This window comes from Lactuca serriola, chromosome 2 (assembly GCF_051521515.1).
Source record: "Lactuca serriola cultivar US96UC23 chromosome 2, Lser_US96UC23_V15, whole genome shotgun sequence".
Lineage (NCBI taxonomy): Eukaryota > Viridiplantae > Streptophyta > Magnoliopsida > Asterales > Asteraceae > Lactuca > Lactuca serriola.
The window spans coordinates 83,489,474-83,515,234 of NC_136409.1; the positions used below are offsets into that span (position 1 = coordinate 83,489,474).

Genomic DNA, 25,761 nt, shown 5'->3' on the forward strand with positions numbered 1-25,761 from the left:
GAAGTTTATTAAATATTAAAAATATAATTTTTAATAGAAAATTCGGTATTATCCAAAGGCTGAGTCGCACACGATTACGCCCAGCGTACTCAAGGCCTAGGCCTCGGATCGTCCACGTCGCGCCCTATGCGAGCCTATACCCGTCCCATCTGGAATCCGAAGCAGTCCAGGATGCGCTCATGCATGACGCACGAGTACGCCCATCGTACTTGGGTACGCCCATCGTACCGAGGCGGTTCCCACACCCTATAAAAAGGGATGCGAGGGTTCCGAAGAAATGGATCATTTTCCTCTCAAATTTCTTGCATTTTGCCTTGTTTTCCGTGCAAGTGATATCCCGAAGCCCCGGTTACTTTGCTCAAGTCCCGAAGGTCGTTTGTGCTCCCGAGATTCCCGAGAAAATCCACTTTCTCGAGTCGAAGTTCTGCTCGGTTTTCATCTCGCCTTTTTCCGATCTTTCAAGTGAGTTCATATCCCTATAATCCACACTTTTAAATGTTTTATAAATGTAATTATATGTTTTTAAAGGGGGGATACAAGTAAAACACACGATTACTATCGTGTGTTATATAAAGTTTCATTATACACTTTTTATGAACGGAATCATATGTGATTTTTAACTATTATAAGGAAACTTTCATATGCACAATGTATCACAATAACATCATATCTTTTGAAATGAAAAATGTAGTTATATAAGTATAAATCAAACACTCTGCTTAGACTGCATGTATATGTGTCCATCTTAGACACTATAAAAATTTATACTTTCATAACAGGTGATTCATTTTTCTAGGGATTTCTAAACAAACGAGACACACTTTTAGAAAACTATAATAGGTATAGTTTTACGAGAACATTACTAATTTTTACATACTAGAAACAAACGAACATTTTTACACGTAAAACTATTTTTATACTAAGTTTTGTGAGACATTAACTTCACGTACGTTCGAGTACACATTTCAAGTCATGTATTATATACCAGAATCCCTTGGAGGGGGAGCCTGGTGTTTGTGTATAGATCTATACGGGCTTGACAACCCTGCGCCCTGACTATTAGGTACAGTACACCATTTGGGGTGACAAACGTCAGAACATTCCAACGCCTGAAGAACGTTGTGTATAGGCATTTCTAGTCAATAGCATGGTTATAAAACTCACATGGAGTATTAAAAACACATTGATTTACGGGGTTTTTCAGACGTATTGGAAATATTATACGTACATACATTTTCTAGAAACAAACATTAGTCTTGATAAAAGGCTACATTTATGCTAGTAGAAAATATGGGATTTTCTAGGAACAAACAAACAAAAACAAAACATTTCATATCATACAAACATTGACATTTAATACTTATGAAACTCACCAGCTTAAATGTTGATCTACACTTTCAAAACTACTTGTATGTCCCACGGATTCAGTAATTACATGTAACAAACAGCTTTTGAAGAAGGGACGCTACGGCGCCAGTTTAAATTCATATTTTGGCATCATATTGTAATTGGTTTTGAACATGTACCCTTTTAACAATGTAAACTTTCAATTATATATATGATGGTTGTATTGCTTTCTTTACTATGTATTCATTTGTTATGTTACCACATGAAGTCATCCGCCCCCGAACGTTTCCACCGTTCCGGATTAGGGGTGTGACACACAAGAAACATACTAATGACAAGTGAGTTTTCTTGTCGGAATGAGTTGTGAATCAATTCCACAACTTCTAAGATGTTCCAAGAAAACTTGGTCTACTATAACTCATTTTTTTATCACAATGAAAGGTTAATGATCATCTCATCAACTTTTATTTCAATCTTCACTATGAAACAATTTGATCAAATCAAAAGGTTTCATCAACACCGAATAAAAATCGTCAGTGAAAATGATTAAACATTTATCACCAAATTTATTCATGGATTGAAAAAGATTACATACAACACTTATGTATAACTCTTTGTTAAGCCTTTTATTCTTTAATTACTAATAGATAAAGACACTTGTGAATCGTCTTCCCATATAAATAGGATTCACATATATCAAATGAATCAAGCTCATTTTCCTTAAAAAATTCCATCCATTTGAAGTTGGTATATGTATTTCTTATTTATATAGTCATGATGATTATGACATAGATAAGTTCCAATCCAATATCATTTGATTGTACAGGTGTTATGATTATAACTATTAATTTAATGAAATATTATAGATTTACTTCATAAATAACATTATGAGAAAATATTCTTTAACACGGAATACATCGTTTCAGACACATGAATGTGAACATCCATTAAACGATAAGTAAATCTAGATTTATTCATATATTACAACTATTACATGTCCCTATAAGGATAGGTACAATACATCTATTGTTTAAATAAAAGACTATAACAACACTTGTTATATCTTTAACACGAAATATCATGAGTTTGTAATCAAATAATTATTTCTTCCAATCATCAATACATAATATCAATTATTAGTGTCACCTGAAGTATTACGTACTCAAGTGAACGATGGAAAAATAAAATAGTTCTATCATATAGACATCTGAAGTCTTATCCATGTCAAACTTCTGCAACTAGATGAGATGAGATGAGAAATTCCTCCTTTAGTATCCAATTTCTTCCACAAGAGAAACAACACTAATCATTTGGTCATTTCTTGATTTCTGGGTTTATGTTTTATTTCCCTTAACTGAACAATTAGTCTATAACAAATAACTCTTTGTTTTTTCTAGGGAAACTTTTATATAACCAAAATGCATGAAAGATGGTTATATATAAAAATAAACAATTTTAACCACGAAGTTGCCAAAAAAAGACAAATATGAATTTTCTTAACCAAAAGAAAATACATGTTGGTTATCCAAAAACCAAAGATTATGTGACAACCGTCAATTTTCGGTCAAGTCAAAGTCAACTAAAGTCAACAAGTCAAACGGGTCAACCCAATTCGCCGTGAGTACTAGAGTTTACGTTATATAACTTCTAAACAACTCTCTATTCTAATGAGAGATCATAAATCGAAAAGTGCGTTCACCTAAATCTCCTTAACCTAAAACGGTGGTACGTAGAAAGCCAAACCGATACAACAATGTTACATACTCATCGGGAGTATGCAAGATCCCTAATCAAGGCTTAACGGGGTTTAAGGACCTTGCAGTGCGTAGCCGGACACTCAAAAAGGTCACCAGTGAAACCTCTCCCACATATCTCTAAGTATGTGAAACCTCTCCCACATATCTCTAAGTATGTGAAACCTCTCCCACATACCTCTAAGTATGTGAAACCTCTCCCACATATCTCTAATTATGTGAAACCTCTCTCACATATCTCTAAGTATGTGAAACCTCTCCCACATATCTCTAAGTATGTGAAACCTCTCCCACATATCTCTAATTATGTGAAACCTCTCCCACATATCTCTAAGTATGTGAAACCTCTCCCACATATCTCTAAGTATGTGAAACCTCTCCCACATATCTCTAAGTATGTGAAACCTCTCCCACATACCTCTAAGTATGTGAAACCTCTCCCACATATCTCTAATTATGTGAAACCTCTCCCACATATCTCTAAGTATGTGAAACCTCTCCCACATATCTCTAAGTATGTGAAACCTCTCCCACATATCTCTAATTATGTGAAACCTCTCCCACATATCTCTAAGTATGTGAAACCTCTCCCACATATCTCTAAGTATGTGAAACCTCTCCCACATATCTCTAATTATGTGAAACCTCTCCCACATATCTCTAAGTATGTGAAACCTCTCCCATATATCTCTAAGTATGTGAAACCTCTCCCACATATCTCTAAGTATGTGAAACCTCTCCCACATATCTCTAAGTATGTGAAACCTCTCCCACATATCTCTAAGTATGTGAAATCTCTCCCAAATATCTCTTTGTATGAGAAATCTCTCCAAGTATGTCAAATCTCTCCCAAATCTCTCCAAGTGTGTCAAATCTCTCCCAAATCTCCCTAAGTATGTGAAATCTCTCCCAAATATCTCTTTGTATGAGAAATCTCTCCAAGTATGTCAAATCTCTCCCAAATCTCTCTAAGTATGTCAAATCTCTCCCAAATCTCCCCAAGTATGTCGAATCTCTCCCAAATCTCTCTGAGTATGTGGAATCTCTCTCAAATCTCTCTCGAAATCTCTCCCCGACTTTCTATAATCACTCGGGGCATCCCGACCCTCGAAATTGGCGAAAAATAGCCCAAGAATAGAAGTCTACGCGAAAAACGGACTTAAGAAACGAACCCTCCGAACCGAAAGTACTATTCATGAACCGAACCGAAAGCACTATTCATGAGGGTCCGAACCGAAGTTACTGTTCATGAGCCGAACCGAGGACACTGTTCATCCGAACCGAACCCAGCTTGGAAGGAGGATCCGAACCGAACCCGGCATAGAAGAAAGGTCCGAACCGAGAGTACTGTTCATCACTGTTCACAACAGTGCCTTCGGTTCTAGCCTGACTTCGGACCGAACCCCCCCGCTTTCGCTTCTCGCCTTCACTTCGGACCGAGCCTCGGACCAGCCTCGCTTCGCTTCTTCCCTCCGGCTCGCGCCCCTCGCCTCCGAAACATGCACCATCCGACCGAACTTCGGCCTAGGGACCGAACTTCGGCCTAGGTCCGAAGTTATCCGCTGGAAAATTCGTTTTTCACCCCGTTTTTGCGTATTTTTGCGTTTTAAACCCATTTTTAATTATTTTAACATAGGATTCTCACCCAAAACTTTATTTTAAAATATAAGACCCCTAAATTAATGATTTAATCACATTTTAAGGGTAAAATCTTATCCAAATAAGGTTAGGTAAAGTACAAAGGTAGAGTGTTGACTTTACCTTATTTTATGACACAAGCAACCCCATACCCACTCCATGATTAACCCACACTCCTCCCCACCATACCTTGTCACTTCCTTGTACTTTTACCTTCCTCACAAGCCATCTCCATGTTTTGAGAGCTGGATATCCATCCTCTCTCCTCACTTTTCTCTCATTTGTTCTCATTTCACAAGAAGATCAAACTCCTCTCTCTCTCACTTTCTCTCTCTAGAAATCCGAGATTCAAGGGCTGATCTTGAGAGTTTCCTCCACCTTTGGTAAGCATAATCCATTTCCTTTAAGATTATCTCAATTATTTCCACTCAAATCATGAGTATCTTACACAAACTCCATTAAATTTGTGTTAGAGCTTCGAATCTTCAAGCGATTCTTCTAGTGTTCTTGGGTTGAACACTTCTCTTCTTCAACACTTATCTACTGAAATCACACAAGGTGAGTTCATACCCCTACATTTTCATGTTTTCTTAAGTTTTTAGGGGGGGGGAATATAGGTTAAAACACCAAGAACATAACTAAAATTTTCTAACAGCTTTCATCAGAAAAGTTGAACTCCATTCACGGACTATTTTGGACACCTTAAACATTTTAGTTTTCAAAACTGTTTTAGGTGCATGTAGTTCCACTTCTTAGCTTTAAAATGACTACTCGCACATCTCCATACGATTTTTCTACAATTTATGGTGATTTTTACAAAACTGCCTATCATTTCAAACACCAATCCGGACCAGTCTGTGATTATGGACTTTTTCACCTAAGTTGCAGGTCATTAAAAGTCATGATAAAAATTATGAGTAAACTAGACACATTTTGGGAACTCCCAGAATTTACGGATTTAGTTTTCGACTTCGTATGATTTTTCTATGAATTTTCAAAAATAGTGTAGGAAGGTTGAAAATTTGTTAACAGCTTGTAATTTTTACAACACTTTGTATTATGTTGAGCAAAGTGTATAATGTCAAGTTCTAAGTATTGAATGTGATATGTTGTAAATTTTATCATCATAAACTGAAAATAAGCCATTCATGATAAGATTATTCATTCAAATAGAACACGTATATATATATATATATATATATATATATATATATATATATATATATAAATTATAATAAGCATAGTTTAATGGATTTTATAATCCTAACGCTTTTTCATAAAAGAGTTCTTATATAATACAAACGTTTTGGATAAAACTATAATAGGTATAGTTTTCAATACATCACATAACACACACGTACGAAAAGGGTACATTCATACAGAAAGGTTTTACACTCCCGCATACAACTTGTAAACTTGTTAACCTAAATTGTGAGACATTCTCTTTCCGTACGTCCGAGTGCGGAATATAAAATCCTGTACGTTATAATCAGAGTCTCCTGGAGGGAGAACGTGATAGTTGTATATAGATCTATATTGGGTTTGACACCCCACACCTTGCTGCTAGCTACAGTTGGACCTGCAGGTCTACGGGTGATAATTGTCATTTCAATTAATCTACGCCTGAGAAACGTCGTGGCAGGTTCATTAGTCTTAAGTATGATTATAGCGGCTCACATAAGGATATAACAATACATAAAGTTTACGGGATTTTTATAAAACTTTAATGGGTTTTATGTCGATTTTTAAAATCACTTTTATCTCAATAAGTACCGATATTACTGTCTACATTCGGTTTTTGGTATTTATGACTACACACCATTTGAAACCACATTTATAACTTTAAGTATAGACGATACTTGTTATTTTCTCGGTCCCGAGACCTAGGACTACATATACATTAAGTATTAACAAACATAAGAAATTGCGGAAACATCATTTAATTCAAGTGCGTTTATGTCAGTTTAAGCACATTTTATTTTCCTTTAATAAGAAAGGTTACTTATACATTTTGGTCATCGGTTATGAGACTACATTACAATACTTGATAAAGAAAATATCGGATTTTCTGAATACATATCATATCATTTTTACCAGGAAAACGGTCTATTTCTCCAATAAAATCTCTTATGAACTCACCAACCTTTGTGTTGACACTTTTCAAAACTACTTGTATTCTCAGGAATTCAGTGAAAACAGGAAACCAACAACGTTTTGAGGATGGGACGATAAATCGTCAAACAGTTCATTTTGTTTCATAATGTAATTGATTCGAATCATGTAAACATATACTTTGGTGTAACTTTTTCAGTTATATTTATGATGGTTATATTTACTTTGAGCACTATTATACTCGTTGTGATGATACTCTACATGAAGTCCCCACCCTCGAACGTTTCCGCCATCCTTGGTTTGGGGGTGTGACAGATTATCAAACATAAAAAAACCATTCTAACATATAAAATATGGTTTAGATACCACCGTTGGGTTTTCATACGTAATAAAATTTAGAAAACAAAAGTTTCAATTCACTTTGAAAAGTTGTTTTCCTATAATTAAGGGAGACGATTTTATAATTCATTCCAATTCTACAAGCTTAGATTGAGATTTTAGTCAAATTTAGTCAAAGATATATATGAATGTTATGTTGGAATGGTTCCACATAAGGAAATTATATATATGTTGTGTTCTCAAAATTCGATTATGATTACGGCATCCCTCTTCATAGTTCGAATTGTGAGAACATGGAAAATAAAAAAGGAATAGAACCAGACATGACTAAAATGATTAAACAATTGTCGAGGACAATGTGAGGTTTACCAAAGATTGGTTAATCGTGGACAATTGGAAGTATAATGTAAACTTTGGAAAGCACCATATTGACATATTCTGAAAAGTGGCAACTCTTGTTCAGAAGTGATAGTCAAAATGGTAACATGGAGTTGTTTCCATACGTGGAAGTTATTCTCTGAATCTGTGCAAGATTAAAGAACTTAATGCAAAGAAGGATGTTCAAAGGAATGTACTTTGAATCTGAGACTTCATTTCCATGGATTTGCTTTCCATTGGAATACTTTGTAATGTCTGTTGCCAAGTCTTTGTGACTTCTATGCATAGTCATTACAAGGGGATTATTGCATATAAGTTTAGAATCTAACAGTTTATAGTAGATGGAAAGAGTTTAGTATTCTTACATTTACAATAAGGATTGGAATTGTGAAACAAACATCATTGAAATATTGTCAATTGATCTATTTCATAAAGAGAAGACCATATGTAAACATACTGTGGATACTTGGAGTATGGCATAGCTATTGTTTGGACGAACATAGTAAGCATGCTTGGTGCATGGCATGACTATTGTTTCAATTCAAGTATTAAGTTGATTAATTGAAACAATGAATAATGAGTAATCAATATGGTGCTTAGATAAAAGGGTTTTTATTTACACTCCAGATTTTGGGACCATATAGGATTAAGTATTATTCTTGTGTTTCACTTTGCATGTTTTGACTTCCAGAATAACTAGGTCATTCTTCTCGAATGACTAAGTTAGTCAAACTCTCCACAGTCAGTCATACTTTGGAAGTAGGTATTGATTTAAGACTGTCATGCATCTGGCTTGTAAGATTTATCTAATGTGCATTAGACATAGCAATCGTTGCTACAACATTCATGAATGCTCATAAGTCATGAGTATTGGATTCAACCCGCGCTCATTTGGATTCACTTCATGGATTTTATCACGAGTGAATCGTGAGACGATAATATCTTATATTCTTCAAACCTAGAGATATGAGTTGTTGACTATGAATTGGTTATACATTGATTGCACGAAAACGCATTGGTAACTCGATGTTTTAAAACATGCCTTTGTGTACGATTTAACAAGTAGTTAGTACAAGCATATTAGTCGAAGTTTTTCCATTCCTTTTACCTTCAGGATAAAAGCGATATCTATGGGCCCCTCGATGATTTAGTGATGGCACCCCTAAGTGCTTGGCTAAGCCTGGACTGATTTGATTTGTTTAATTAGTCGGTCGTCATAAATCGGAAATCAGGAAACAACAAATGGATAGAGAGAATGATTATAATCCATGTCTCAGTCCATATGATATATAGAATAGAGGAATATATGATCACTTATCTAATGGACGCGTCATTGATTTGTTCAGAGTTCGGCAGCAGATTTTAAGAGCTATGATTGCTGGTCAGGTTGTGAAGTTATACTTGCAATAATAGTTATTAGACTTATCCAAGTGGGAGACTGTTGAATTAGTGTCTAAGTCCATTACTATAATTGGTATATACTTGACCCAACCCGGCATGGTCCATTTGGGTTGCATGGCATCAAAACATTTGGGTAGACCTTTTAATGAGAAGAAGATATTTGTGACATATTAATATATTATAAGTTCTAATATATTAATATGAAATTATATTAATTAATTAGTATTGATCAAGAATTAGTTTGGAATTAATTTAGTGATCAAAAGAGACTAATTAAATATATGGGGATTGATTGTGTAAATCATTGATTCTTATATATGTGGGCTTATGATTCATGATTCCTTATGTTGGGTTTAACCCATGTGGTGGCCCATGGATACTCCATGCAGGTTAAAACCCATGGAGCATAAGGAATGGGTAAAGACATGGGTTACATGGTGTAACCCTAATGTGCATACTATATAAAGACCGCATTGGTTGGTGAAATTGGCACAAGTGCGTAACATAGAGGACAAGCCGATTTCATAGAGTGATAAGACTCAAATCTTCTCTCATGGTTATTCCAAGTTGTTCATGGTGTTGTGTGAACCATTTGAGGTGCCACATTTGGGGCACTAGGCTCTTGAGCTCCATGAAATCAAGTACCAACAAAGAGGTATGTAATTCTACTAGTTTTATATTACCTGTACTTCATAATATGCTAGTTAGGATAATACCTTGGAAAATTGATATTTGCATGTATAATAGAGAAAAAAATAGATCCATGGTATTTAGGGTTGCATGTACACCATAGGAGTGTTAGAATGCTCAAAACCCATCATGATAAAGATAACAAAAGATTAAAGTGAATGATCTTCTATACAAGTATCCACCATTAAGAGTAAGGAACTTGGAATGCTAGTTCCTTCTTGTATTCTTGAGTGTCTAAAGCCTTTAAGTGCTTAAATCAATTAAGCACTAAAGGTAACAACTCAAGAGGTCTTCTAAACACCAAACTAACTTTAAAAGATAGTGACGAAGAAGAGAAGAAGAACCCGCGGTTCTAGAGAGAAAGAAGAAGAAGAAGAAGAAGAGCTTCACTTTTTCAAAAATGCATGCCTCATGCATCTCTTATATAGCCCATGAATAGTAAGGCCTAACCATTAAAATAATCTAAAGTAATGGTATCCTTTAGAAGCATGGGAGACAAAAGGTGGATGGTTGAAAAGCAACATCCCACACCATCATTATGCCTTTTAAAAAGTAAGATTCTTTATTTTTTATAAACTTCATGTTTATAAAATATAAACTTTGTCTTTCGGCAAAAGACAGAAGAATCCAACTAGTCCAAAATGTTGTGCATGACTTATTAATTCATACCATATAAAATAATAACTAGTAATCCTCTTTTGCAAGTTTTCACCAAAAACTTACAGCTTTTGCAAGCCGCTTACTCTCCTTTATATACTACGATGCAAGACATGTCTTCAGAAAAATTAAATACAAAGTATGGGATATATAATAAAATACTCTAAAGTATTTGTAGCCTTTAGAGGCATGGAGAGACAAAGCATGAAGGTTGAAAAGCGTCCCCTATATTTTAATATTTTTTTTGCATGACTTATTCATTCATGCCATATTAAATAATAACTAGTAATACTCTCTTATAATAATTATCTTCACAAAACAATATTTACTCCCTAATTAAAATACAAGAATTGATATTATTTATTAATAATCATATTAATAATAAATATACAAAATGTGCCAACGTGATAAAGGTGTGACCCTATAGGATTATATATTATTAGCAATATCACTCCATAATGATTCTTTATCATATAAATCCAACACTAATTGTTTCATACAAGGAAGAAAACTCCTTACATAGTCAAAGGAGTGACTAAAAGACAATTCTAATAAAGTGTGCATGGACTGAGAGACTTCTAAAGATCAACAGACCGACACAACTGTTATTGTTGATCTTGTCTCTTGTACTATACTAGAAAACAATAAGAACAACACACAAGAATACTTGCAGCATTAAATGCATTATTGACACAAAATGTTTGTAAACAATCACTACATGTTCCATCAACCTCCACTAAGTGACCATAGCGATCTTTTGACTTGTCACTTGGCTTCATATAACCCAAACAAGTAAGCACTCTAGAGCCAGCTTCGGACCATTGTGTACCACTGAAGATGCTCAATAAATTTCTTCTTGATGTGTTCGAAAGAATCATTCTTGGCAACATTTTCGATGAACTTTTGAAGAATCTTGGTGGGAACGAGGTGCTTGTCAAGAACTCAGAAGAATTTTTTTTTGATTAGTTTTTTGATTGAGGTAGACATAACCAAGTTCTAGTTCTTTAATAGCCTTCGGTTAAGATTTGAGCTTCAGGTAGCTCAATGCTGATTTCAGCCAAGTGTTACTCAATTCTGAACAGGCGAGAAAACTCCACATCGTATCTACACTATTTAACAATGTAGTCCTTGAGAAAGTTGATTGTGGTGTTATAAGCTCTAAGGCTAGACTCATTTGTCAGATGATCTTGGAGATGAACAACCATGGTGAGAATGTCATTCGGATTCATTGAAGGAAATTCGGCATCAATGATGGTAATAATGGATTCCTTCTTTTGAGATATGAATTATCTGTAAAGTAGACAGTCGAGATCAAACTTTCTTTGAACCTTTCTACCATGACCAACAATCTTGATAATTATTTTTAGAGAGTACACTTCCTTTTGGGGTCGTGCATTGATAGAATAGAAGGTTCTCAATCTCTCACTCTCAGTTCGGATGATGGTTTGAGGATCATCAGATGGATGCAAAGGTGTGAACTTGATGTAAGAGCGTCCATGAAGAGAGATTTGTTAGAGAAAAAAGTAACCCTCTTACACTTGGAAATCCACAATCACTTTCTTTCTACCGCAACTATCTTTCTGCTACCGCAATCAACTCTCTCCCTACTGCAATGAAGTGTCTATGGCATTTTCAAGAGGTGAACCGCAATATCTCTACCACAATGAAGATCATGTTACATCCTCTGACTTAGTGTGGTAGCCTTTATTTATCCAATGGAACTCGCATGGCCATGTTAGTCAGTAGGTTACTATTTGTTTATTCAAGATGTAACTTTTAAAGGCTCTATGAATAGAGTGTTCATTTTCTTGTATCAAACACCTCTTACCACTTCTTCACTAGGATCCTTTGACTTTTATCTCTGAAGTATAAAGATCACTTTGTCATACCTCTATCTTACTGATCATCATCGAAGGTCCTCTTCACTTCAAACTAATCTCACATACTAACTCGTGTTTGACTGCAAAACTTGTTACAAAGCAGTTTAGTGTTTACTTGATATATAACTTGTGGTCATTTATCTTTCCTTTACTTTCCGCAGTTTACATTTCCGCAACTATCTAACAAATCTAACTTCTTATTATTGATGAGCTTTTATGATCCTTTGAGATTAACTTATTCCATGACTTTACCTTATACTAACGTTTGTTCAAGTGTTTTCCAATGTTCTTCTCTCAACGATTGGTATCAGCGCCAAAGTGGTTGCTTTTTAAAAACAAAACTCTTATTTTGAAAAGCCTTATATACCAATAAAGCTCATTTTAAAATAAAATAAAAAACAAAGGAAATATGGCACAAGCTTTATCGTTATACATTTTCAATGGTGTTGGAGTCTCCAACAGAGCTCTGATACTTATTGCTAGTGAATATCACCACTGGTCTCAAACAATGGAGAGGTATCTGAAAAGACTTGGTAGAGATGTGTGGAGATATGTGGAAGAGGGACCCCATGTTCCCATCCTTACTCCTGCTCAAGTTGATGGTGCTGAAGCTAGACTAGGTGGAGGTCAAGTTGTAATGAATCGTACCGTTAAAGATGATCTTGATAAGATGGAAAGTGATGCTATCGCCTTCTATGAAGTCTCATGCGGAGTGGCCCCAAACAACTTTGACATCATCCTTAACTGCAAATCAGCCAAAGAAATTTGGGATGTTCTCAAAAACTTGTATGAAGGTTCCTAGCAAGCTCAAGACAAGAAACTCACCACCGCACTCAATGAGTTTAACAACTTTAAAGATCACCCCGGTGAGAGTCTTGAAGATTCATTCAAAAGATTCAATCTTATTGTCACAAAGTTATCAAACGCTGTGTTAGGGTCGAATTATTGTAATAGTCGAAGTTTGTATTTGGAGTCTTCGAACGTTTTTATAATGTATTTTACTAGGGCATAATATTCGAAGCTTAATGTTTTAGTCCTTAGTATATTTTTTGTACTCTTTCCTCTCCTATAAATAGGAGTGGTTAGTAGGTTCTTAGTAACGAAGTTTTTACAGAATATTCATTGTACTCTGTAAACTTTGCAAAAGCGTAATACGAGCCAAACAGATTATATTTACATTATGTGTTCAAATCTCGCACTCACACTTTGAATTCATTCTCTAATTCATTCAATACTTGATTCTTTGTTTCATCAATTGATATCAGAGTAGGAATCATATCTCTGATATGATTTTCACTGTATTCAAAAGGTTTTTGAATCAACTTTTTGATTCAAAACTTTCCGCACTTTTTAATAGTGAAAAATTTCTTAGATCTAAGTTTGTGATTCGATTCTGCACTTAATTCATTGAATCGAGTGTCCTTAGAGTGATTATGATTTGAATCATACAATTTTTTGTCAAATTTTCAAAGTTTCTTCAAAAATTCTCAAGGTTTTGTTCCGTACAACAATGGCGTCATTCAATATGAATTCCATGACTTCATTTTCTCATCTTCTAGGATCATCCACCAAAATTCCTATGCTAATTCCTGAGTATTATGATCAGTGGGCTGATCGTATGCAAGATTATCTCAACGGTTTGGATGAAGAACTCTGGAAATACATCACTGGCGATCTCAATCCACCAACGAATGTTCAACCAATTGGTCATTCCTACGGTAATTCTGAAGTTGAAAATCAATCTGATCGACTGAAAAAGCTGGAGAAAAGTTGTGTAAGAGAGCTGAGAGGAGCTTTACCTCCTATTGTGTACAACTATGTGGGAAGTTGTACAACGACAAAAGATATCTGGAACAATCTTAAGGAAAAAATTCCAGAGAATCGACAAGACAAAGGTTAATTCTGTCAAGCAGTGTTTAGTAGAGCTGAAAGACTTCAGACAGAAAGATGGGGAATCAATTGAACTATATTATGATCATTTGAATGAGTTGATATATCGATGCAATCGAAATGGGATCACTAGATCAGCAATGGAATTCAATATGATATTTGTCATGGGACTTCGAAAGGAATGGAGGAGTGTAAGTATGATGGTGAAGAACCAACAGAGCTTTGACACATCTACATTGAATGACTTGTATAACCAGCTTAAAACTCATGAAGGCGAAGTGAATGAAATAGTTGAAGAATCGAAGGCTATGTTGGGAGGTCCACTAGCTTTGATGTCAAAGATTTCTGAGAAAGATGCTGAGAAGGATGCTTCGGATGAAGATGAAGGGTTCATCATGAACTCTGATGATGAAGCAATTGCCTTTTACTCAAACAATCAGGTGAAAAAGTTCTTTAAAAAACCTTTCAATCCAAAAGCAAAATCGTCTGAGATAAAAGGTAACTTGCTGAGTAAAAATGCTGGGGAAAAGAAGAAGAAGGAAGAGAAGATAGATTTGAAGCCTGTTGAGGGAAAGAGTGAAAAGAAGCTGAAGGTAGATGCTGGAATTGACTGTCATTATTGCAATGGTACGAATCACCTTGCAAATGACTGTATGCTTCGGAAGAAAGATGAGAGGAAGATGAAGGTGAAGGATGAGGCATACTATGCTGAAAAGTTGGAGGAAGTTCATATGAAAGCTAGGAATTTGTCCCTGGTTGCAAAGGGCACTGATGAGGAGGAATATGGTACGTATAAAATCTAGTCATCTGGATCAGATGATGAGGAGATGCGCAATCCAACACATGGAGCCATGTTTGCAAAGATGGAGGAGGAATCAGAGGAGGATTCATACGAAGTGCGTGGAAGATGCTTCGTATCAAAGGCTGCTGACAAATCACCAATGACAACAAAGGTACGAAACATTCTTGAATCTTTTAATATTCCAGTTCATGCTTATAATTCTGAATTAGTATCTTTGATGAAACTGTTACTTATTTTGATTCGATTGTGGTATCTGCTAGCAACGAGACTAAGAAGCTATCAACGCAATTGCTTGAGACTTAAAAGAAGTTAGATTTGACAATCACTAGGATAGATTGTCTAGAACTCCAAATAACGAATGTCATGGCAGATAGGGACAATTTATCTAGTGATAATAAACTGTTATTAGCACAAAGAAACATCTATTGTAATGCTGCTAAGAGATTATATGGAAAAATAATTGAACTTCATCATTCGTGTGAAATTAGTAAAGAACGACATAGGAAATTGCTGCCATTTTAGCTTATGAAAGAGCTAAGGTAGATAATATTTTGTATGATTGTGAAAAAGAGATAGTTGATTTTGACAAAGTTCCGAATGACAAGTATAGATATGGAATTGTCAAAGTTGATGAATGTCTTGATTCGAATGACAAGTATAGATATGGAATTTTTAACAAAGAAGGAAGTATTATTTTGAATGTTAACACAAACGAAATATTACTGAAATCTAAAAGGAAATGTGACATGTTCACTTTGGACATCAATCCAATTATAGGCAAACCAGCTGTCTGTCTTCTTTCGAAAGCTACATCTGATTTGAGCTGGTTATGGCACCGAAGACTTTCACATCTCAACTTTCGAAACATAAACAAACTTGTGGTACAAGATCTGATAAGAGGTTTACCTGTACTTAAATTTGATAATGATTCTTTATGTAAAGCTTGTGAAGTTGGCAAGCAACATAAACAAGGTCATCTAATCACAATTGATTCGAAGATTGTAGCACCTCTAGAGTTATTACATATCGATTTGTGTGGTCCTTCGCTGTTTCAACTCTCAACAATAAACGGTACATTTTAGTTATTGTTGATGATTTTTCGAGATTCACGTAGGTTTATTTTCTCAGGTTCAAATCCGAAGTTGCACAAATTATGATTGATTTTATCAAAAAGATGGAAACCACGTTGAAAAAGTTTGTTCGAAAAATCAAGAGTGATCATGGAACTAAATTCAAAAACAAAATTCTTGATTCATTTTTGGTGGACAAAGGAATTTTGCATAATTTTTCATCTCCATACACACCACAACAAAATGGTGTTGTAGAACGAAGAAATCGCTCATTATGCGAAGCGGCAAGAACCATGTTGGCATATGCGAATTTACCTCAATATATGTGGGCTGAAGCATTTACAACTACATGTTTTACTCAAAACAGATCATTCATTCATCGTAGTTTTAATATTACACCATATGAAATTCTAAATAATCAAAAACCTAATGTGAAGTTCTTTCATGTTTTCAGATGTAGGTGCTTTATTATGAATCTCAAGGATCATCTTTCAAAATTTCAAGCAAAAGCTGATGAAGGGATTTTTCTTGGATATTCGCACAATTCAGTGGCATATCGAGTGATAAATAAACGAACACGAAAAGTGGAAGAAACTTTTAATCTCACATTGGCTGATTATTATGTTAAATCAAATGAACATGGATTTTCGAATAATCCAATTTTACAAGAAAACCACGTTGAAATTGAATCTATACAGATGGATGATACTGATTATGATTTGATTTTTGGAAACATACCAGAATTTACAAAACTTACTGATGATTCTCCATCGATTCCTCAAGCAGACGAAACTATAGAGGATAGTCCACTGGAGGGGGAGCAATTGGATTCGAATACTTTGAATGATGAAGAGCATTCTTTTGAGGGGGGAAAGACCAATTGAATGCTGAAATTGAGGGGGAGCATGTAGTTGAGGGGGAGCATAATGTTGATGATGCATGTTCGAAGGCAGGCTCAGAATATGATGAAATATTCGAAGATGCACATTTAGACTTTGATCCCACATATCCACCCATGGAAAAATGGACAAGAGACCATCCGAAGGATCAAGTGATTGGGAATCCACAAGAGGGAGTAATGACAAGAGCTCAAATTCGTGCAAAGAAGGAGGTATTGAATACTCATCAAGAATTTTTCATCTTTAATGTTTTCATCTCTAAAATTGAACCAATAACAATTAAGAATGCAATGGAACACTCAGATTGGGTTGTTGCAATGCAATCAAAGTTGGCTGAATTCGAACGAAACAAAGTTTGGAGATTAATTCGTAAACCTGAAAATGTTTCGATTGTCGGGTTAAAATGGATTTTCAAAAAGAAAAGCGACAAAGATGGAAACATTGTTCGAAATAAATCCAGGCTTGTTGTAAAAGGATATTCACAACAAGAGGTAATCGATTATGAAGAAACATTTTCCCCTGTCGCAAGACTCGAGGCGGTTCGAATATGTCTGGCTTATGCAGCTCACAAAGACTTTGATGTTTATCAAATGGACGTGAAGTGTGCATTTTTAAATGGGGAGCTTGAAGAAACAGTTTATGTCGAACAACCCCCAGGTTTTATTATTTAAGAATATCCTAATCATGTTTATATTTTAGATAAGGCAGTTTATGGTTTGAAACAAGCACCACGAGCATGGTATGCAACTCTAACATCATTTTTGAAACAATCTAAATTTAAACAAGGATCTGTTGATCCTACATTATTTCGAAAGAAAGTAGGGAATCATCTTATGCTTGTTCAAATTTATGTTGATGATATTATTTTTAGCTCGACTGACCCTGCTTTGTCTAGAGAATTCGAAGATTTGATGAAAAACAAATTTGAGATGAGCATGATGGGAAAAGGCAATAATTTCCTTGGATTAAATATTCGTCAAAACAGAGAAGGGACTTTCATCAATCAGGAAAAATATATGAAAATTTTGTTAGAAAAGTTTGGATTGACGAATAGCATAAAGCTTCGTGTACCAATGGCAATTGGCATAAAGCTAACACCATCGTTAGAAAAACCTGTTGTTGATATAACGTTGTATAGGAGCATGATTGGTTCATTACTTTATCTTACAGCCAGTAGACCTAATATCATATTTTCTGTGTGTAATTGTGCTAGGTATCAGTCTAATCCACGCGAACCACATCTTACTGCTGTGAATAATATTTTTCGTTAACTTAAAGGAACAACTTCGTTAAGATTGTGCTATCCTTCAAAAACTGGATTCTTTGTTCAAGCATACTCAGATGCAGACTTGGGTGGTTGTAATCTTGATCGAAAAAGCACAAGTGGTGGATGTCAACTTCTTGATGGCAAATTAGTCAGATGGCAGTCGAAGAAGCAAACGTGTGTGTCCATTTCCACAACTAAAGCATAATATGTGGCTGCTGCTGCGTGCACTTCACAAATAATTTGGATCCAAAGCCAATTGCATGATTATGCAATTAATATGAAAAAGATTCCATTATATTGTGATTCTCAAAGTGCAATAAGAATTTGTCATAATCCTGTGCAGCATTCGAAGACTAAACACATAGCTCTTCGTTATCATTTCATTAAAGATCATGTGGAGGATGGAAACATTAAAGTACATTTCGTGAAAACAACTTATCAGTTAGCTGATATTTTCACAAAAGCATTGGATGAAAAGTCATTTATACGAATAATCGAAGGCCTTGGAATGACCGATGGCACTTCTGTTTCATGCGAAAAAGCAGAATGATGGGCGGATAAGAATGATTCATAGGTGCTGAATAAACGATAACACAATGTCATTTAGCATTCAGCGGTTACTGTTCATAGTCAACGCTTCGACCGCTTCGAATACGCATGTTTGTCACTGATCATCAGCTTTGAGTTAGTGGTTACTGTTCATAGTCAACGCTTCGAATTCGTATAATATGTTTTACATTTTTTTCGTATGAAAAAATATGTTTTACATTATTCGAACTAGTTAGAATGTCCCTAGAAGCATGTTGCTGCGTGTCGACCAAAGCCTCCTTGACTCAATGTGTGTGTACGAAAGCCTTAATGAACTATTCCTACGAAGTTTTCATCCCAATCAGGCTTGTATTCACATTAGTCTCTTGAGCTACCTGACTCTTCTCATATGAGTAAAGAGTTTATTGTTTGGTCCAAATCATAACAGAGGTACATTTCATGTCTTATACCAATCTTTTTCATCTAAACATTCTTACACGATCACACACAAAGACGTATGTCCGAGACGTCTCTGATCAAACCCATCGATACTTAGATATACAAAAATTATGTGTTTATGATCTGACATCATGAGTCTGTAATGAAGGTGAAACCCAAACATCTTTCAACTTAAGTAATTGACGAGGAACATTGTTCCAGATATTGACGAAACTTTTGTTTCAGTACCAAAATTCGAAAATCCAAATCATATTCAACTCACATGCGTGGTCTTGATCAAACATTCGAAACCCATGATGTTTGTTGCCCAACAAGATCTAGCACATCAATTTTTTTCATGAATATGATTTCCGTGTGAGTTTCATTCGAATGTCCTAGTCATGATAAACACTTTAAAAGCTGACTTGTCACTGACTACACTGGTCATACAAGTAATTTTTGTTACAATTTATCACCTTATGTTTAGGTTGACATGTAACGAAATTTTAAACCAACCCAAGAATTACTTTTAAAAGAATCCCTTTGATACATATCAAAAAGTATTCGATTGTAATTCATGGGAACATACACAAGCTGTTGATCATCTCTCTTGATGATTAACGAAGCAACATTTACCCGGTGTTTAACTGCCTTCGTGTTAAATTGCATTTTTGACATCACCACATTTCAAAAAATTTTGAATTGTATCTTGTCTAACTTCCTTTGAAACACTGCACTCACGAAATCCATGAGGTTCTGAGTAATACCAACTCAGGCTGATGATTTCAAACGTCTGGCATATGACTTCGCTTTTCATCCCAAAAGTGAAAGAGCCTTGCCTCCATTCGAAGGGTTCTAACGGTTACAATTCAATAAAGGGGATAATGACAGGCTGTGTATCTGTGACGTATGTTATTCTGCCCGATTTTCTAGCTGATGTGACAGCTGCTTTTTGACGCATGGCTAACTTTTCGCAGTAATGGTCCGATTTTCAAGGTGCCACGTCGGATCTCATTAAATGCATCCCGCTTCAAATTCAAATCAATCAGGGTTACTTATAAAAGGGGGTTCAAGAGTGTTTTATACGGTTACAGGATCAAACTCAAAAATTCCCAAATTCTCTGTTCTTCATCTTCTTTAAACCCTAATCATGGCTGCTGCTCATGTTGATCCTTCTACTGAAGACATTTCTTCTGCACCAGTTATGAAGATTCAATCTACAAATTATTATGTGGAAGGTGCAATTTCTCAATATCCTGAGGAATTAAAGATGCTTATTGTCGCTTTAAAACACTCTGTTTTATCAAAAGCGATGTTCAATTCTTTTTCTGTTCCGGTATCATGGCTTTCTCAAGCAGGATCTACAGCCACATACAACAAAGCTTCTGATATGATTACTTTCCACCTAATCAATGACAAAAAGGTTAGGCTTTCTCAGAGATTGTTTTGCCAGATTCTTGACATTCCAAATACACCTCCTTTTGTGGATTTCCAATTTTCCCAAATTATCCACATGTTTAATGAAATGGGATATCAACCCCCATTGACAAAGATAAGTGACTTTAAGAAGTCTGGCCTTCCAAAAATCTAGAATTTCTTGTTTGGGATCTTTTTGCGTTGTTTAACCGGAAGAACAGTTGGGTTAGACAAGGGAAGGATGGAGGTTTATGCTATGGTGGCAGGCTTATACTATGGTCTTCCAGCAGACCACTCTACACAACTGTGGAAGGAATTTCAAAAAGGATTAGAGCTTACGAATGCTGTTAATGGCATTTCGTGTGCTAGGTACTGGAGCCTTATTTTACAACATTTTTACAACAAGGAAGGTATTTTGGTTCCAAATGATGAAGAGAAAGTTACTTTTCAATCATATCACTTTCCGAAGGAAGTTGTTGATGATGCTGATGACTTTCGAAATGTTGCTCGGATTCCTGACGCAATGCTCAAAAGGGTGAATCCTACGAATTCTATTTTGATTGCTTATCACAAAACGTTCGATCCATCTATTCCAATGGGAATGTTGTTGCCACGAGAAGAAACAAAATCGAAACAGTCCAAGAAGTCGAAGAAAGCTAATCCTACCTCACCAGGAAAGAAATCGAAGGGATCTACATCCTCTAAATCTCCACAGAAGGTTGTTGAAGAAAATGTTGTTGTGACAGTTGAACCAACATATGTGAGTGAGCCAATAGTTGAAGAGACTCAAGAGAAAGGGGTTATTCCTTCAAAAACAGGGATGTTTCGAAGAATCAAGATAAAATCAACTCACAAACGTATGTCACCTGCACAAAAGCTGATTCAAAAGCATCAGGTTTCTCACCAAGGAGTCTTGATTCGCGATATACCTGTTCCAGTTTCTCCGAGTTCAAAGAAAAGGGCAACAGAAGATATGGCAAAACATCTGGCTAAAGGAAAGAAAATGAGGAAGACTCGAAAGATTGTTTTGTCTACTGAGTCAACAAAGGAGGATGAAAGGATACCAGAAACTCCAGAATTCAATTCTCTCATCAGTTCTACTCCTGAGCAGACAATTATCATACCACCCAAAGTTTCGATTGCCAAGTCAATTCTTGAGGAGGTGCGAACTTCAGACATCACTGCACACGTATCTGATACGGATGCAAATGTTAACATGGGTGAAGGAGGTTCGAAAGATGCAAATCAAGGTCCATTCATCTCCACTCCTTTCAAATCATTGGTTTCTGTTACACCAACATCTACCATTCCTATTTCATCAACCACTATCTCACCAACATTCAAATACATCCTCAATCAACCAATTACTTCTATGCTTTCATCTCAATCCACGGATACACCCAGACCCTCATCACCAACAGAAACTGATCATGAAGGGTTTGGTGGAACATTTGGAGATCTGGAGTTTCATGATGAAGAAGAAGATTTTCCTGATCACATGCTAATTACCATGAAGCGATACAAAATTTTGAATCAAAATTTAAACTCCATCATTCAATCTCAAGCTGATATGGGCGGGGGTTCATCACTTTCAAGTTTGGAGATTGATTCAATGTTGAAGCTGTGTGAGTCAAGGATTATCTCCAAAGTGTCTGGTATGTTGAAAGCTTCTGAGTCGGTACTTATGGAGAAAATTGATTTCACGGATCAGACCAATGAACTTCGAATTAAAAATCCAAGATCTAATTTTCTGGGAGAAGTGAAAGATCTACGAAATGTCACAAAAGAATGTCATGTTCTTTTTGTTCAGGAGGTTAAGAAAGTGAGGGAGGATGTGAATTTCAAAATTCAAGAGCTTCGAGAAGATATGCAAAAGGAAATTTTGTCTGTTCAAAATGATTATGCGTCCTTAAATCAGAAGGTTGATATCATATGTGATGTTGTTACTCAATTTGTCAAATTATATGAAGGCTTGAGTCCACAAATCACTCAAATCTTCAAGTCTGAAACTGAAAATTTTGAAGGAGTGATAAATTTGTTGAAGGAGTTGAAGTAGATTTCAACAACACCTGTTTCGTCTCCGTTATTCACTCCTGAATTTTTGTCACAAAAGTTTGTACAGTTTGAAGCTATTCTAAACAAGCAGCTTGCTCCATTAATTCTCATTTCAAGTCTTCTTCCTACAACAACTGCCCCTCCTGTTATCACAGGGGTGCAAGGGGGAGAAAGGAAGTCAGAAGATGATGCGAAAGTTGTGGGCAAGGTTTTTCCAACAAACATCCCAACAACAAAGCCAGTGTTTGTGTCTGCTCAACCAGTGGCTTCAACAATTGTAACTTCATTGCCAATTACACGAACAATTTCGAAAGGAATTGTAATCGGTAAACCTTTGGAGTCTGGTGGGAGTGGTTCGAAGCTAAACGACGTAACTGAAAAATCTGCTTCGAAAGACAAAGGCAAATCAATTCTTGTGGAAAAGTCTAAAGAAGAAAAGAAGGCTGAGGCTGAAGCTGAAGTGGAGAAAACGAGGCTTATTCAAAGCATCATGACTCAGAGAGCTGGTGATCCGAAGGGCATGGATAAAGGTGATCCAGAAAAACAATACAACTATGAAACAATGGAAGCCACAGTTGCCTTTAATCATATGTACTCATTTGAAAAGAATCCAAAATAGAGTTATGTGGTTACAAACACTGATGCGTGCCAGTTGGATTTCCCTATTATTTCAAAGAAAAGGATGAAGGAACCCATATGAAGATTCGATTTCATGTAATTCTTGGCAATGCTCCTGAGGATGTTTGGTCCTTGATAAAGATTAAGAAGGTCATAAGCATAAAAAGGGATGTTATTTTTGAAAACAAAATCCAAAACATCAAATATATTGTGGCCAGAGCAGATGGAAAAACACACGAATTCACCATTGCAGATTTTCCTCTGATGAACTTATATGATCTTATACAAGTTGCATTGCTCCTAAAAGACAAATCTTTTTCTTATCTGCAAAACACTGATCCAGAGGAATTCAAACTTGGAGTTGCTCACATCAAAATTTTCATTGAGAATTACTATGAGTGCCTCGCACTAACTGATGTGGAGCTGGCTACTGCGAAGGGGATGGAAGTTAAAGTTCCAATGGCTATTTCGTTGAATCATACTGAGTTAAAGAAGTATGTTGATGGGGAAATATGTTTAAAGCCATTTGGTATAGTTTTTGGTGGAAAGATAAGGCTGGTAAAGCGAAGAGGTTTTTGTTTCAAGCTTATGAAGTGGAAAGATATTCTACATCTCAGTATACGAACTTGATTGTTCGTAAGAACCACTGCAAAAAGAACAATGAAGGTGACAAGAAGGAATTTAAGAAAATAATTTCATGGTACACTGAAGTTCGAAGAGTTTTGTTGTACTCCATAGCTTTGCTTACAAACTGAAGACTTCGACTTTGATTACAAAGGGGGAGATTGTTAGGGTCGAATTGTTGTAATAGTCGAAGTTTGTATTTGGAGTCTTCGAACGTTTTTATAATGTATTTTACTAGGGCATAATATTCGAAGCTTAATGTTTTAGTGCTTAGTATATTTTTTGTACGCTTTCCTCTCCTATAAATAGGAGTGGTTACTAGGTTCTTAGTAATGAAGTTTTTACAGAATATTCATTGTACTCTGTAAACTTTGCAAAAGCGTAATACGAGCCAAACAGATTATATTTACATTCTTTGTTCAAATCTCGCACTCATACTTTGAATTCATTCTCTAACTCATTCAATACTTGATTCTTTGTTTCATCACGCTGACACCGTCCGAAGCAATCATTAAACAAACCTTCAGTTTCTCAATGGTTTGGGTAACCATTGGGCTATGGCAAAGATGATACTCCAAGGAGATAGGAAGATTCACATACTATCGCTCTTCAAGTTGTATGGTGAACTTCATGCACAATAATCAACCGTGCTAAAAGATTGTGCAGAATTCGGTGGTCCACTTGCCCTCATAGCTCAAACCCCACAAAGCAAAACCATTCAATCATATGAACCTTACCCTCTTAAATATGACAACCCACCGTAGTCATATGAATCTGATACAGAATATAATAATGAAGAAGAATTTCAAAATGTTATTGCCCTAGTTAGCCAACATATAAATAAGCTACCACCAACCTCATTTCGTAAAAATCAACAGTTTACTAAACCACCCTACAACCATAACTTCAATCCGCAGAACAATCATTCCCGATATCCCAGGTACCCTCACAAGTCTCCACAACCACAAAACCCTCATTAACCCATAGAGGCACCGCAGTCCATCAAGTTAACTGACCCTGGTACCTCAACTGAAGACAAAAATGATGTTATCATCTGTCACAAGTGCAATAAAGAAAACGACTTTTCTAAAGACTGCAAAGCAAATGTGGCGAATGACAAAGCACTCTATCTTAGAATGGATCAGGAGATGGAAGAGAAAGAAAAGGCAACGACATACATGGCCCAAGTAAAGAGGGATCATCAAGTGTGGTCATCCGGAGATGAAGATGAAGATTTTAACATCAAGGGCAAAGGAAAAAACTGCATGGTGTTAACTGCTGATGAGGATGGATCAACAAAGCTAGAGAAAAACAATTACTTCATGGTAAAAGATAGAACTCTCAGCATTGTTGAACAGGTAAAGCTCATGATCCAATCTAATAGTTACAACATGCATAATTGACAACCTTTCTTAGAAAAACTTAATGACACTTGTGCTGCCGTCCTTTCAGACAATAACAAGGCTTTAAATGAGAAGAACATAGCGTCCCAAGAAATGTTTCATGTGAGAGGACGACTAGAAGACAAGACACATAAAGTTGCCATGTTAGAAAAGGACTTAGTGTTAGAAAAAGATGCCAGAATGTTGTGTGAAACTCAGTTAGAAATAGCATTGAATCAAAGAGATTTAGCCCAAAAAGAAAATGTGCGCTTAAATATTTTAATTAAAAATTTGTTTAATGAAAGTGAAGCTATTGAAAATCTTGTGAATAATGGGACTATTGATAACACGTACAATTGGGGTTGGTCCAATGGTTATTTAACTGTAAAGGACTCATCTCCTCGTTTTAACAAAGATCGTCCATATGTCCCTCCGGATCGAGAGTTTCATTTCTCTGACAATGACAAAACATTCCCCGAAGGCATAAAATGTCACTTCAGAAAAATTCATGAACTGAGTAACAATTGTGTTATTGAGAAATTCTCCTTGAATCCTATGATCCACTACTAGTCATTG

At 35.8% G+C, this 25,761-nt stretch overlaps 1 protein-coding gene across 1 annotated transcript; it reads left to right on the plus strand.

The window, feature by feature from the left end:
* Nucleotides 1-17,930: 17,930 nt before the first annotated feature.
* Nucleotides 17,931-18,674, plus strand: LOC145089357 (uncharacterized). Its single transcript, XM_079027802.1, has 3 exons — nt 17,931-18,030; nt 18,136-18,264; nt 18,514-18,674. Exons 1-3 carry the CDS (start codon nt 17,931-17,933, stop codon nt 18,672-18,674), a joined length of 390 nt encoding a protein of 129 aa, XP_078883928.1.
* Nucleotides 18,675-25,761: the final 7,087 nt, after the last annotated feature.

Excerpts from the sequence above, each read along its gene's own strand:
- LOC145089357 (XM_079027802.1), top strand. The coding sequence starts at position 17,931 with ATGGCAATTGGCATAAAGCTAACACCATCGTTAGAAAAACCTGTTGTT. Across the intron at positions 18,031-18,135 it reads ATTACTTTATCTTACAGCCA|GAACAACTTCGTTAAGATTG; the intron begins GTAGACCTAATA and ends GTTAACTTAAAG. Across the intron at positions 18,265-18,513 it reads TGGATGTCAACTTCTTGATG|ATCATGTGGAGGATGGAAAC; the intron begins GCAAATTAGTCA and ends ATTTCATTAAAG.